A 13802-nucleotide genomic window follows, 5' to 3' on the forward strand; every position below is an offset into this window, starting at 1 on the left:
GATGTTTGACGACACTGGGGCTGCAACTTAAGATTGTTTTCATTATAAATCAATTCATGATTAGTCGATTCATTCTATAAAATATCAAAAAACCCAAACACCCTTCATTTACTGTCATAAATGACAAAGAAACTCAGCAAATCCTCATATTTAAGAAGATAGAACCTGCAAACGTGGGACATTTTTGCTCCAAAAATGACTGAAACGATTAATCGATTCTATCAGTGAATCAATTAATCGACCGATTGTTGCAGCTCTAGATGGAAAGCACTGTTGTGTTATAAAGCAGCTCTGCTCTGAACTAAACTTTTTTTTTTATCCCCTGTAAACCTTCTTTGGCATCTTCCTTTGGGTGAAGCTTTGCTCATAATCACACCAGTAATCCTAGAAAGTCTTCACAGTCATTTGCACCTCGTCTTCCTGCTGTCACTTCACTTACAGTAGCATCTCTTCATCTTAATGCTGGAGCACAACTCTCTAATCCAGATTTAGTCTTAATACCAATCCTGTAGTGTCATATTTTTATGTATTTTTGTGCCAACAGAGGAGTTTTCATCTGCTGTAGACAATAAAACCAAAACAGCTGCATTATTTAACTGAATTTTATCAGTGGTGACCAGTAGGAAGTCCAGCATCACATGTTTTTTCAACGGTTTTCTAAGACTGAGTTGGTTTTGATCCAGTGATTTCTTTTGGAAAAGGTTTCGTCTTGTGGCCGTACGACATGTGACGCTGGAAGTGGAAGTCGTGTTGTTAACCTTAAAGTAGAGGATGAAAACTGTTGTCATGTTTTGTGCCCTCGCCATCAGAAAGTATACAGTATTTATATAATCTAGGCCAGATTTGAATAAAGGTTCAGTTGGTTGCTGTTTGTAAAGCACTTAAATTTTTTCCGTTTTGTGGGACATCTTTTCTCTGAGTGAACATAGTTATTATGATCTCAGCCAAACCCTCATTACAGATCTGTACATTTAATATGTTATTACTTGTTTTTTAGAAGTTATGTGCTGCTATTTCATAGTACCAGCAGTGTTATAACCACAGATGATTAAAAGTTTAATTCATGGTCATTTTGGTGTCCGTGTCTTCAGTAACGGTGATGTGAGGACTGTAAGTTTTGAGTGTCCAGGTTCTGTCCGTCCACAGGTTCGTCGTTGGGGTCACCTTGCAGGACTGGTCCTCACCTGTCCTGTCTGTCACATCAGCTGATGCATGACGTTTAACCTGGTCCCACATATTCCTGGACTCCCCCTCCATCATCCTGCGACCAAACTGCCAACTACCACACCTTTCAGCAACAAGGCAATCTAAAGCGATTTAGTTAAGACGTAAAAATGCATTATTGTGTTGTATGCAGCACTTCTAATGTTTTTTATTTTGCATAATAAGTCAGTACTACTTGAAATACACTAGACTGTTTTGATATAAGGATCAATTAATTATTAATACAGTTTATCTATCTTCACTAATAAAGACAAGAGTATAATTTTAAATTTAATGCAAGAAAAGTTTTATAATTGCCACCTGCTGTATGTCAAATAAAAGTACACTTTTAGTTCAGGTAGTTATATTACTATTGCTTTATCTAATAAGTAAGGGATAATGTACAATGAGCAGGTCTTTATGGCGAAATAAACCCTGACAAGGTGATACGCTGCATTTGAATCATCCTGATGTGGTTTATTTCACAATAATGAACTGCTCACTGTACATTATTTTGCTTATTACATGATTACTTAATAAAAAAAATCAGTCACTTGACACAAAATATTAATTTAGAAATTATTTTATTGACTTAAAAATTATTATGTTGCTTCTCCAGAGTCTATGATCAGAACTGCATCCATAGCAACAGGCAGTTCTTCATAGCAACGGGCAGTTCTACATAGCAACGGGCAGTTCTTCGTAGCATCAGTCTGTTATTCAGAAATAACACACCGTTGTGTGGTTCAACCAAAGAGCTTCTTGTCCTCCTTAAGTTGTTCTTCTTATATTTTTAAAAGCCTGAAGAGATTTTTTTAAATGTGTATTTTGAATATATTTTGAATTTTGCAGACAACTTTCAGTCCAGACCCAAACTATAAAGGAAGAAATACTAAGGTATTATGATGTGTGTATACATTGATTATTTATTTACTTATCTTTATATTTATTACATTTTCCAGTTTAACATAAATGTCTTTGACATAACATCAGGATATTTTATGTTATTCTATTTTGTTTTGCCATATTATTGATACGTTTTGAATGTTAAAATTCATATTACATCTATGAATATCTATGGTATATCTTCATATTACCCCTGTAGGGTCAGACCCATACTGAAACTACTAAATGCCCAGAATGTAATAATATCAGTTTGCATAGTGTATTTTTGTATTTTCACATTACAAATTACATGTATTTTAACTTAAATAGATGTTCTCGTATCAGTGTTTTGGATTTTATTTTGATAAATTTGATGAGCTAGTACTTGTAGATTAGATTAGATTAGATTTTAATGTATTTGTGCCGGACGTCGTTTTCTAATAACACATAAAGATCTTTCTCAGGCTTGGATTTAATGAATTTCAGGGACTTAGTAAGTACAGGCTATAACATATAATAGTGCAAATGAGTAATTCTTTTAAAATAATGATTGTTATTTATCTCCTCCAGGTTTGTAAGTTCTGTTAAATATATCTGATGATATTTGTTGATGGTGAGTTTTGAACTCATGACTGCTGCGGTCGCCGCTCGGTGTCGTTCCCTGCTCCGCTGATAGGGGGCGGTATGATCTCCATGCCTGTACAGTAACATGGCGGTCTGATGTCAGCGGAATGTGAGTGTCAGTAGCCTGAAAACACCGCGGGTCATGGTTATAATCTGCGGTCAGAGAAAGAATAACGGCGGGATTTACATGTCGGTGATGTGCGCGGATCTTTGACGGCGTTCCTCCCGGCAGTAGAGTTTGGGACTCGATCTCGAGTGACCGGACTCCGGGTTCCCGGGTTCGGTACGAGGCGTTTCAGCCTCCGCCACCGAGGAGGAAGCCTCGATTCCACGCAGGGTGAGTTTATAATGGTGGTAGTAGAGTTCATGACAACGTGTGTGGGTCACAGGCCGATTTAAAAAGTATTACAGTTACTGAACGTCAGTGTGAGAAGTGCTACGCTCCACCGTCACTTTAGCCAGTCAGCGTTAGCTCTGTGCTGTTAGCTCCGTGTTAGCAATGTGGCTACAAGATGTGACTCACAGAAACGTGTATTACTTTAAAAAACTTGGTATTTCATAAGTGTGAAGTTTCAAATATGTGCCGAATTGAAGAGTGGTTCAAAACTATTCCTTCTGGTAAGTCTCACACATGTACACAAAGCAGCACTGAAGGAAACATAAAACTGTGCCTTTTTTTAAATGAGGTTTGGTGTGTCAGTCTCAGACAACTGGATATTAAGCTGATACCGGGTTCATGCCTGCCTCTATGACACCACGTTTACACAGCAATTATTTTAAACTGTCCAAGCCAGATGACAAGTATTGTAAAATACACTAAAAATAAAGTGGTAAAAATAAAATAAAATAAAAGTTGTCTCTGTTAATGTTACTATAGTATGATGAAATATTACTGTATGTGTTCAGTCATTGTATACCTTTTAGAAATTAAATTTAAGGGCTGGCTAATAAATAATGTCTTGATAATTGTTAGACTATTGTAGGATTTTTCAAATATATGATAGTCTTATAGAATATGATGTGTTGCTATACATTAAACTATCCAACAGTATATAAATTTGGGCTGGGCAATATGGATAAAACATCATGATATTTTTTTTACTTATTTTTATTTTTTAATAAATATTGCAGCAATATTGTAGAGGTGACTGTTGGTGCTTTGACAAAATATTATCAGAATTAGTTTTTTGATAAATAATCTTCAGCACTGAGGATATGCAGTAATGACTAAGCGTAAAGGCAAATAATAATTCAGAAAATTACATCACTTTACTGTAAGGCATGAAACTAATACTAAAGTCAATCATGCCCAAGCATTTTTAAATGATAAAAAATCAGCTGAAACAATCAAACACACTCGGGAAAGTTAAAAGAAAAATAATAAAAACTACAAAAAACAAAACTACAATAACTCTGGTTTCCTCAGTAATTAATTTGTAATATTTAATGAAAGGTATAAGGCTGTAAACTACAGTAAAGACATCTTAGGTAAAGTTGATCTTTACAGGCTTTTGTTGAATTGTGGCTTACGACTTTTCACTTCAGATCATGAAGAAGAAAACACTGAGGTGTTACGATGTTGAGCTGTAAGGATACATTGATCAGGATTGATACATTGATCGAATGTTCAGTGATCCAATACGATCAATGCAGAGTGAAGATATTGAGCTAGATTGTAATCTTTAAGATGAGCCTTTATTTTGAAATTCCCATGGCATGTCTGTCACAAACGTCTGGAAGAGTTCAGTCAAAAAAATTGTTGAATTATAATTTACTTACTTTTTTGTGAGTTGACATAAATATATCTGAATGTGTTAAATGGACATATGATATTGTCTGATATCAATCGAACCAATTAATGTACCATATTTTAAAAAGTAATATTTTATTTTTTAATATTGTGGTATGGTTTATTAAAAAAATGATTACTATATGTCATATGTGTTTTAATTTCTTGATTTCTGTCTGTTGTCTGAGCAGCAGTCAGACCAGAGTGAGGAGAAACTGGTTCCACACATGAGGAGGCGTCCAACAACACAACCACAGCACAAAACGCTCTGGTCCGATGGATCCCACTGACCCCGGACAAGGTTTTCACTGTCAGCTTTATTAACATTTAAATGTGTCAGATCACCATCTATTATAAAGCTGTCATAGGAGTTAATAAACTGTACTCTTGATATAATGTCAAGACAGTTAAGTGTAGAAACGGGAACTGAAGTTACAGGTTTTTGACTGTTATTGATTCTTCAATACTTTTTCAATACTGGATGTTTAAAATGATACAATATTTGTTAGTTATAGTATCCAAAGTACCGATTATTATTAAAAATAACAATCTATGTGCTCATTCAACACCTCATTTCACTTCAGTCTTTAATTTTCTGCCTGAAATTTGGATTACAGTAAAGTGCGCAGGTTATTAATTTAAAAAAATGAACAAACCAGGATTGTCACAATACCAGAATTTATATTTTAATTGAATTAATTGAATTAATTGAATTTAAATAATTTACTAGTATAAAAAAGGATACTTGACACTTTTTGTTACACGGCAAAAAGAAAGCAAAAGTCCCAGGTATGCAAATATGTTTTTTTTTTTTACTGCTTTTTTAAAATTAATAACCCCAATATGCATGAATTTACTTGTGATTTTCCCAATAAATAACACTGTGTTGTCTTTGACATCCCTTAACATAATTTAAGATATTTTAGAGTGTTAAAAACAATATTGTTCAACATTATGAGCTCTTGTGCTCAAAGTATGAAATAGAAGAGTGTAAAGTAACTTTTGCACACAAATTATTAATTTGAGGGGAAAAAATTCAATTCAAAAGCATAAATTATTTATTCCCAGTGAGACTTGCAATGTTAGAAATTACTGTCTTTCCACATTTTTGTGAGGGTGCCGCCCGGATGAGGTGTGCAGCAAAGTGCCACAGGCTTGAATTGAACCAGCCTCAGTACCTGTGGCTCATGATCTACCAGCTGAGCAGCAGGGGTCCCCCAAAATTAATTAATTAATTAATTAACTGTCCACCTGTGGAGTAACGATGTCACTGTCCTCGCAGGGGAAGAGACGCCGTCGGAGCAGTGTGATCTAACGCCCACCTCCAAAGGACGACAGCGGAAGAAAAATCCAAAATATTTTGATTATGAAACTGACGACACGGTTAACGTGCAAAGCGTCCAGCAGAAACCACAGAGAAAGAGCTCAGGAGGAAGAGGAAGAGGAAGAGGAAGCGGAAGAGGAAGCGGAAGAGGAAGAGGAAGAGGAAGAGGAAGGGCAGCTTCAAAACCGAGCCCAGCGAAGAGTGGAAAAGCTGAGGACGACACACAGCAGACCGCAGACGGAGAAACCGAAACAGCTGAGGAAACACAACAAGAGTCTGATGAAAACATCTCAAAGGAAACTCCTAAAAAGGCAGTTAGAGCAAAGAAAACTCCAAAAAGGACTCCCGCCAAAAGGACTCCTGCCAAAAGAACTCCCGCTAAAAAAACTCCCGCCACTGACGGGGGCCTCCCAGCTGAGGAGGGCGGAGGTGTGGAGACTGTGCAGCAGGAGAACGGGAAACCAAAGAGGAAGTACGTGAGGAAGCGACCTGTAAAGGAAGAGGAACCAGTTACAGAACCATCGCGTGAGGAGGAGGCTCAAGAGGAACCTCCCGCTGAACCCGAGGAGGAGATCCAACCAGGTGGTCGCCGCAGGAGAGGTGCTGCTAAAGCGTGAGTCTGCCTTTACATTCACACAACAGTCATGTGCTCCGTTTGTGGCGCCGCAGAACGTGGAGATCGTGAGGAAACGGCCTATGTTCTCTGTAAAATATGTCATAAAAATGTTCTCCAGGGCGTTGAAGTACCTCCACATTTTGGCCAAAGAAGTGTTCGGTCATCCCGGTGATGAGTCCGGCTCCCAGCCAGGGGCCAACAGTGACATCAGCCGCGCAGACGCCGACCAGGAGCGCAACAGTGTCAAAGGTACATCACCATGCACCGCTTCTTTATCTCAGTGCACCTACGCCAGCAAAGCACAAGCTTGTTCACTGTGACCTTTGACCCTGTAATGCTTTGGCTGCCGGGCCCCTACTTCAATAATATATGTACCTTCTTTATTAAGTGGATGGTGTTGTTTCCCTCCAGTTCCAGAGTCTAAAACAATTCCAGTTAAAGTTAAACAGTGAAAAAACATGCAAGACTTCACAATCAGACCCCAACATCAGTTCACATGTAACATTAAAGGATAAATCTGTAATATATTTAAAGTAATTTATCATAAAATTACAATGATAAGCTATCAGAGATTAAACAAACATGATGTACTTGTTTCTCTGACAGCAAGGCTACAGCGGAGCAGCGTGTTCATGGCAGTGTGGAGATAAGAGGCCAGTGTGCACGTGTTTCATGGTAGCTGTGGGTCAGGGGTCAGGGGTCAGCGGCAGGCTACTGCAGAGATCACTTATTTATATATAGAGCAGCACAGTGAGCCCTGGAGTTTAGTCCTCCAGTCTGGCTTTCTACTGAGACGGGCCAGTGAGGAACTGTTACTGCTAAGGTTTGACATAACACCTGTTGCTATAGCTACGATTTATACTATATGTTTAGTATCTTTAGTAATGGTAGGCCAATTTGGACATTAGACTAAAAAGGACTAAAAAACACCAAGAACAGATATTCCAACAGTTTTTTTGATCTTGAAATGTTTTGTTCAGTATCACTCTGTGAAGTTATGTGTTACCTTCCTGCAGGGCGTAGAGGCCGGAAGAGGAAACGTGCCGACAGCGACGCTGCCGAAGATGAAGACTTTGTTCCCAATGCTGAAGAAGAAGAAGAAGACGAGGTGGAGGAGATGGAGGAGATGGAAGATGAAGAAGAGGAAGCAGCGGAGGACTCAGACTTGGACTCAGACCTGTGGACGAGTGGAAGAAGCCCAGCATCTTTTAACAGAACCTATGTTAGTAGTTTTCTCATCTTTGAAACGTGGCGGTCTGACAGTGAAAAAAAGACTTTCCTCCTGTCATCTGACTGACGTGTTGTAATATGGAGACTCAGTGACCAGTAAACACCACCTAACAATGGAGTGATTACAGTAAATTAATTCATAACTGATCCAGACATTGTTAATTCAAAATAAATGAAGTGTTCTTTAAGACAAAGTTAAGATCTCTGCAGAAATGTCGCTGAAAATTAAACTCATCCATTCTCCTTCTCTCCTGCAGGCAGGCCCGAATTTCAAAACCCCCAACGGGCTCACCTCCAACGTCATGAGAACAGTCTGGGAGTCTACTGAGATGACCAAGAAATTGTGAGTAGCTTCGCTCGCTGCTGCAGTCGGGTAGTGTTGTCCTGTTTTACCAGTGGAGAAAATTACTGAAGCAGGGCTTTAAGGATTGTAATTCTGGTTTTATTTTGACAAAACGGTGCAAGCAGTGGTAGACGGGGCTGTTTCCAGCAAAGTGTTTTTTTTTCTGAGCTGAGAACGCCAGGTGCTTTTCTGAAAATACAGAGCTGGGAACTTGGAAACGCTTTTGATGCCGTGATTCAGGATATTACTTAATTTATACACGAAAGAGTTTTTTCTTTGGTGGCTGCTCTGGATGAAAGGGAGGCTGAAGCACGTAGGGAGAGCGGACAAACCCGATGGTCTTTATGTGGATTCATGAGGTTTTGCTGCTGAGGAAAGAGAAACATCATTTGGTTCGAGAGCTGGAGCTGGACAGAGCGGCAGGTGGTGTTTTTCCCGCCCCTCCTCTGCTGTGATTGGACATCTGGGTAAAAAGTGACAGTGATGAGCGCAGCGTTTTTTAACTAAAAGAAACCAACTAACAAACATGCAGCGCTGGGCGGTGTGGCCAAAAATTTATATCATGGTAGAAATCTGAAGCCTGGGCGGTAACAGCGCTTATCACGGTATATTAGTTTTTCTTAAGATTTTAATATAAAAATGGCTGAAGCACTCATGGCACCTGCAAGGCAGCTACTATGGTACTCTGAACTGTATGACCAGGACGTATTTCACAGAGGAATTGTTGAATATTTTAAGAACGTGCTGGAATAAAAGGAGAAAATACAAAACCTTTTCTCAGTTCTATCAAGTATTAACTCTCCTTGTAACCACTTTGATCTGTCATGATTTGCAGATTATCATTTTCTGCTTGCTGTCGGACTTTTTAAACCTGAACCACGTCCATGTAAAGGAAGTCCTCCTCCTCTTTGTTGTGTGTTCTGTAGCATGTTGTTACACAAGCTGAAACACCAGCAACATCTGTATGCAGTCTAACTGTTAAACTCTTAAAAATCTGGCAATCCTTCGCTGTTATTGGTCGGGCAGCTCCTCCATGCAAACGCATACGCTGCAAAGTCAGCAGAGAGACGTCGGTGCAGACAGTGAACCAGCTTGAAGGAGAACACAAGCTCTGTGCAGCGTTTTGTTTCAGAACAAAGCAGTATGGGCTCTCATGTTGGCCAGATGATTAGCTGCCGCGGGCTGATGATGACGAACCCTGGGGGCGAATGTGGTACAAGTCTTTTGTTTTTTTGGCCAAGGAAAGTGAGAGCTCTACAGGTCAGCACGGTTTGCTCAGAATTCATATCACAAATTTATAGTGGTGTACTTTCCATACGGTTTAAAGTGACCCCACTGATGCAGAGCAGATAAATAAAAGAAAATATGCTGGCCTTTAGCGGACACAGTCCCAATATCTAAGAGCTGTCTAAATTTGTTGTTGCTTGGCAACGTCCAAGTCATACAGTCAGATGAGTCATTTTCAGCACAGTGCAAGAAACGGTAACCACATAATGAAGAAGAAAACTTTACACAAATTTAATGACAAAACATCAGTGGAAAATCATACCAGTGAGAAACGAGGACTGTGTTACTGAACTGCTTGTTATTTTTAGCCCCGCCATGTGTTTGTGACGTGTGTGTGCGTGTGTGTGTGTGTGTGTGTGTGTGTGTGTGTGTGTGTGTGTGTGTGTGTGTGTGTGTGTGTGTGTTTGTGTTTTCCAGCCGAGAGGAGCACTGCAGCAGCTGGGTGTTCCCGGAGTGGGTCCCCTCCAGCAGTGACTGGCACCCTGTACCAGAAAGGTAGCTGACCTTTAACCTTTGCTTGTAATCACTGAGATACAAAGATATGATCCTGTTTTTTTCTGAAAGAGGGATTCTACATTCATCAAAAGTCATAGTTTAAAAATGTTTTTTTTTTATTGTAGAACGCTTGACTTTCTGTAGTATATATATATATATATAAACAAACATTTTTTTGTGATTTTACACGCTGAGACATGAAGCCTCAGGAGGCCATCTTGGATATTCTCAGCTCCTGGGCAACAACAGATGTCAACAACTGATAATGTTTCACCTATTTGTCTTAACAAATTTGAATAGATGTGGTTAGATTGTGTTCTGTAGCATAATTTTTGTGGTGATTGTAATTCTGCTGTAGCATCAGACTTGTCTTATATATGTTCATTAAATCAAATGTTTGTGTGTTTTATCCAGTGATTTGGAGACGTACCTGCCTCAGGAGCTTCAGTCTGTCACTTTCAAAGTGTCCAGAGTCGGTCTCAGTAAGGAGGAGACACCTCTGCAAAGACTCAACAGGTTAGACTGAACATCATCCACACCAAAAACATATCTGAACAAAACCCACAAGAGTATGTCCATATTTTCACATTTTATGTTCGGCTTTATTGGCCTTAAATTTAATTAAACAGAGGCATTAAGAAGTCTTTAAAGGGACAGTTTTCAGTGGTTTCTTTTGTAAGAAGATCTGAAATAAAGTGAAAAGACGTCTTTAACGTTTGTTCAGTGACATTTTAAAAGTCACATTCAGTATTTTTCAGCTGAAGTCCTGTCCTGTGTGTGACTGAGCAGGTTCACAGCTCTGCCTCCTCACCCGGATCGCTGGGACATGGTCCTGTATGCAGGTGGGCCGGTCTGGGCCATGGAGTGGTGTCCCACACCCGACGGTGCTCCGGCGACACAGTACATCGCCCTGGCCTGCCATCGGGGGATGGACGACCGGCACTACGTCAACAAGACATACGCAGAACGTGGACTCGTTCAGCTGTGGGACGTCGGCAAGCTGGAGTTCAACAGCAGGTACAGCTGTTAGTGGGAACACTGGGCTCACTTGAAGGCTGATTGTTCATTTTTAGTTTTTCAACTTTGACCATTTCACTTCACAGTTGACTCGTACATTTAGCTTTATCATTGCTGGAGTTTATTTTTTGATTTGCAGCACTTTTTCACGGCTCAATAATAATTTAAAAAAGTGCTTTCCCAGCTGGAGACCAGGCAGCAGCTTTTGTTGTTTGTGTTTTATCTAATACTCAAATGCTACCACCTATAACCAACATTGTATTTTTATCATCATGATTGTTTTCCCCTCATTTGTTTTTGAAGATATCTTATTCTGTCTCTTTCATCTCCCTCCGTCTCTGCAGACCGGACTCCCAGCCAGCCTTGGCGTACGGCTTGGTCCAGGACAAAGGCTTCATCTGGTCTCTGAAGTGGTGTCCTGCAGGAGGCTGGGAGCCTCCCAGCTGTGGCAGAAAGGTAGGATGTTTTTAAAGCGAGCTGTTTAAGGTCAGTACTAGCATCTTTGGTCTTGAGTTGTAAAGTGTTAATCTCTCACCCGCAAAGGCTCCGTTCCTGCCCAGACTGGGTCTTCTGGCAGTCGCTGCCTCCACCGGCGTGGTCACCATTTACAGCCTGCCCCACCCTGATGCTCTGCACTCCAACAAGAAGCAAGATAACTCTGGTAAGACTGTGAATATTTAACAAGACTGGTTACAGGTTTCTTTGCAGCGTTTATAATCACTCAGTTACAAGAAATGATATAGTGATTTTATTTCCTCATCTGTAAAAATGATGCACAAGCCTGTTTTTGACACCCAGAAACTGAAGTGTGTCTGGTGTTCAGCAGAGGGCAGTGTTGTCTTTCTGAAGCCTGAAGTCAGCGTGTTGGATCCCTGACTTCTGCTGTAGCCTGAGAGGACACACAGGACTGCAGTGAAGCAGCAGATAAGGGCTGAATTGTAGAAATTAACAGCTTTGTTCACATCTAGTTGAACCCCAGACAGCTGAAATCACTTTGCTGCATATACTGTAGTATCACACAGATCCTTTGTTTCCTCAAACACCACAACAACAAATGACAAATTAAACATGATGCAAAAAATTGTTAACAAAAAAGACCTCAGTGTGTCTCTGTATCCTTCTGTCCCGTCTTAAAAGAACCACGTTCTGACCACTAGAAGGAGAGAGTCGAGACTGAGAAAAGGCGCTTTGAGCAGGCGCCATAGTGACTCTGAAGCACCGCGCTCCCCTGTGTGTGATTCAGTCTGATGTGGATCCATTTGATGACTCTGATGTTTGGAGTTGCCATGAAACACGACTGATATCCAGTGACCACTTACCTCAGATTTAACCAGTGAGAGGTGGAGGAGACACGAAAGAAGAGACCAAACCAGCACAAATTTATATGTTTGAAGACATGTAGCAATATTTATATAATTAGGGATGTCACAATTTCAATTATGAATTGAAGCGTTAGCCACTTTTGAGGGATCATTGCAAAAAATGTCGTATTCATTCATGTATATATTCTATATCCTGTATGGTATATTTTTTGATAAAGAATATAGACCAATATATTGATATGAGAATTTTTTTACCCTCTCATATCAGTATCAGAGTTGAGCCCAGCAATTCAGTATCCGTCAAGCCCTACTTCAAATAATCCGAACTATCCCTTTAAAACATTCTGTTTGCACTGACATACAAGCCTCACAATAATGAAGCAGGAACCATAAAAAATTTGGCATAATTGATAGTTAAAATGATTTAAACAATGATTCATTTTCTGTTGATTGGAGTAATTGTTTTAGCTCGACTCTCACTAGAATGATTTCAGGTTACAGGTGTTTACACACAACCTGATTATCTCAACAGTAAGCATGTAATCAATCAATCAATCAGACAGGACCGTATCAATCATGTCAGACATGGACGTCATTAATGGACCGGAGCTCATGTTCAGTTTAAGGACAGTGTCCATGAAGACCCTCAGTCTCCCTCTGTGCCTGTGGATATTTAGTGCTCGGGGGTCCATCAAACTGTTTAATGCAGCTTTAACAGCACACACACACACACATACACACACACACACACACACACACACACACACACACACACACACACACACATACGAACACACACACACTGAAGTGCTCTCCAGGAGTGTGAGTACATGCTGACATTATAGATGCTGGAGCCTGTGGTTGAGTCCATTCAGATCACTGAGTCAGCTGCCTCTGGGGCTCCACTGATAGAAGACTGTATGAATGAGATTAATGGCGAGCTTATCTGCCACATCCATCATACACAGAAACCCGTGTGTGTTTGTGTGTGTGTGTGTGTGTGTGAATCTGTCTGCGTGTGCCTGGTGGTAGAGGCTAATCTGATTGAACACTGCACCCGTCTAAAATCACAGCGTTTCATTACAGCTCACACCTCAGAAACAAACGCTCACATCCTTTGCATTATATCACGGCTGACACAACCTTCTTACATCCCATTAAGCCTCGTGTCGTGCAGCATATCATCTCTGCAGCTCAACGTAACGTGAGGCTCGGCTCATGTTTGTGTTTGTCGGGTGATAATGACATTCTTTCAGTGAAAATGCAGATATTCAACATTTTCTGCGGACATGTAGTCGGGTAAACTTTCCAATTAAAGCCACCAAATTCGCTTTGCAGACATTTTTAATATATACTTCCCCAATTTAAGTGAGAACATTTTAGTTCAAATGAAAGTCCAAGCTCTCATTTGATGTGTCAATAATTAATTTATACCAATTTCTTATGTTTTTATTTTTTAATTTGTCAAAATATGTCAAAAGTGTGGCATGGGCTTAATGCAACTTAAGTACATGTACCCTTTGAGCCAGTGGGTGTTCCAAATGAGACCACTCAATTATTTGTTGATAAATATATATATACATCCAAACTAAGCAACATACTTACAGATACACTAATAATACCTAATTTTCTTGTTGATTAAACAGAAATTTTAATTTAGACTATTT

The 13802-nt window shown here is 39.8% G+C and overlaps 1 protein-coding gene across 1 annotated transcript in view; it reads left to right on the forward strand.

Annotated features, from left to right (window-relative positions):
• Positions 1 to 4691: 4691 nt before the first annotated feature.
• The window catches only part of gtf3c2 (general transcription factor IIIC, polypeptide 2, beta), a 29691-nt gene continuing 20580 nt past the window's right edge, over positions 4692 to 13802 (forward strand). Inside the window, exons 1-10 of the mRNA XM_084737008.1 lie at positions 4692 to 4802; positions 5784 to 6438; positions 6560 to 6690; positions 7458 to 7663; positions 7929 to 8014; positions 9719 to 9796; positions 10211 to 10312; positions 10586 to 10813; positions 11158 to 11269; positions 11357 to 11474. Coding sequence (XP_084593134.1) covers positions 4778 to 4802; positions 5784 to 6438; positions 6560 to 6690; positions 7458 to 7663; positions 7929 to 8014; positions 9719 to 9796; positions 10211 to 10312; positions 10586 to 10813; positions 11158 to 11269; positions 11357 to 11474 — 1741 coding nt within the window. The 5' untranslated portion in view covers positions 4692 to 4777. The remainder of the gene's footprint in view (positions 4803 to 5783; positions 6439 to 6559; positions 6691 to 7457; positions 7664 to 7928; positions 8015 to 9718; positions 9797 to 10210; positions 10313 to 10585; positions 10814 to 11157; positions 11270 to 11356; positions 11475 to 13802) is intronic.

The sequence above is a fragment of the Lutjanus erythropterus genome, chromosome 15, assembly GCF_056507025.1.
Source record: "Lutjanus erythropterus isolate fLutEry1 chromosome 15, fLutEry1.hap2, whole genome shotgun sequence".
Taxonomy (NCBI): domain Eukaryota; kingdom Metazoa; phylum Chordata; class Actinopteri; order Lutjaniformes; family Lutjanidae; genus Lutjanus; species Lutjanus erythropterus.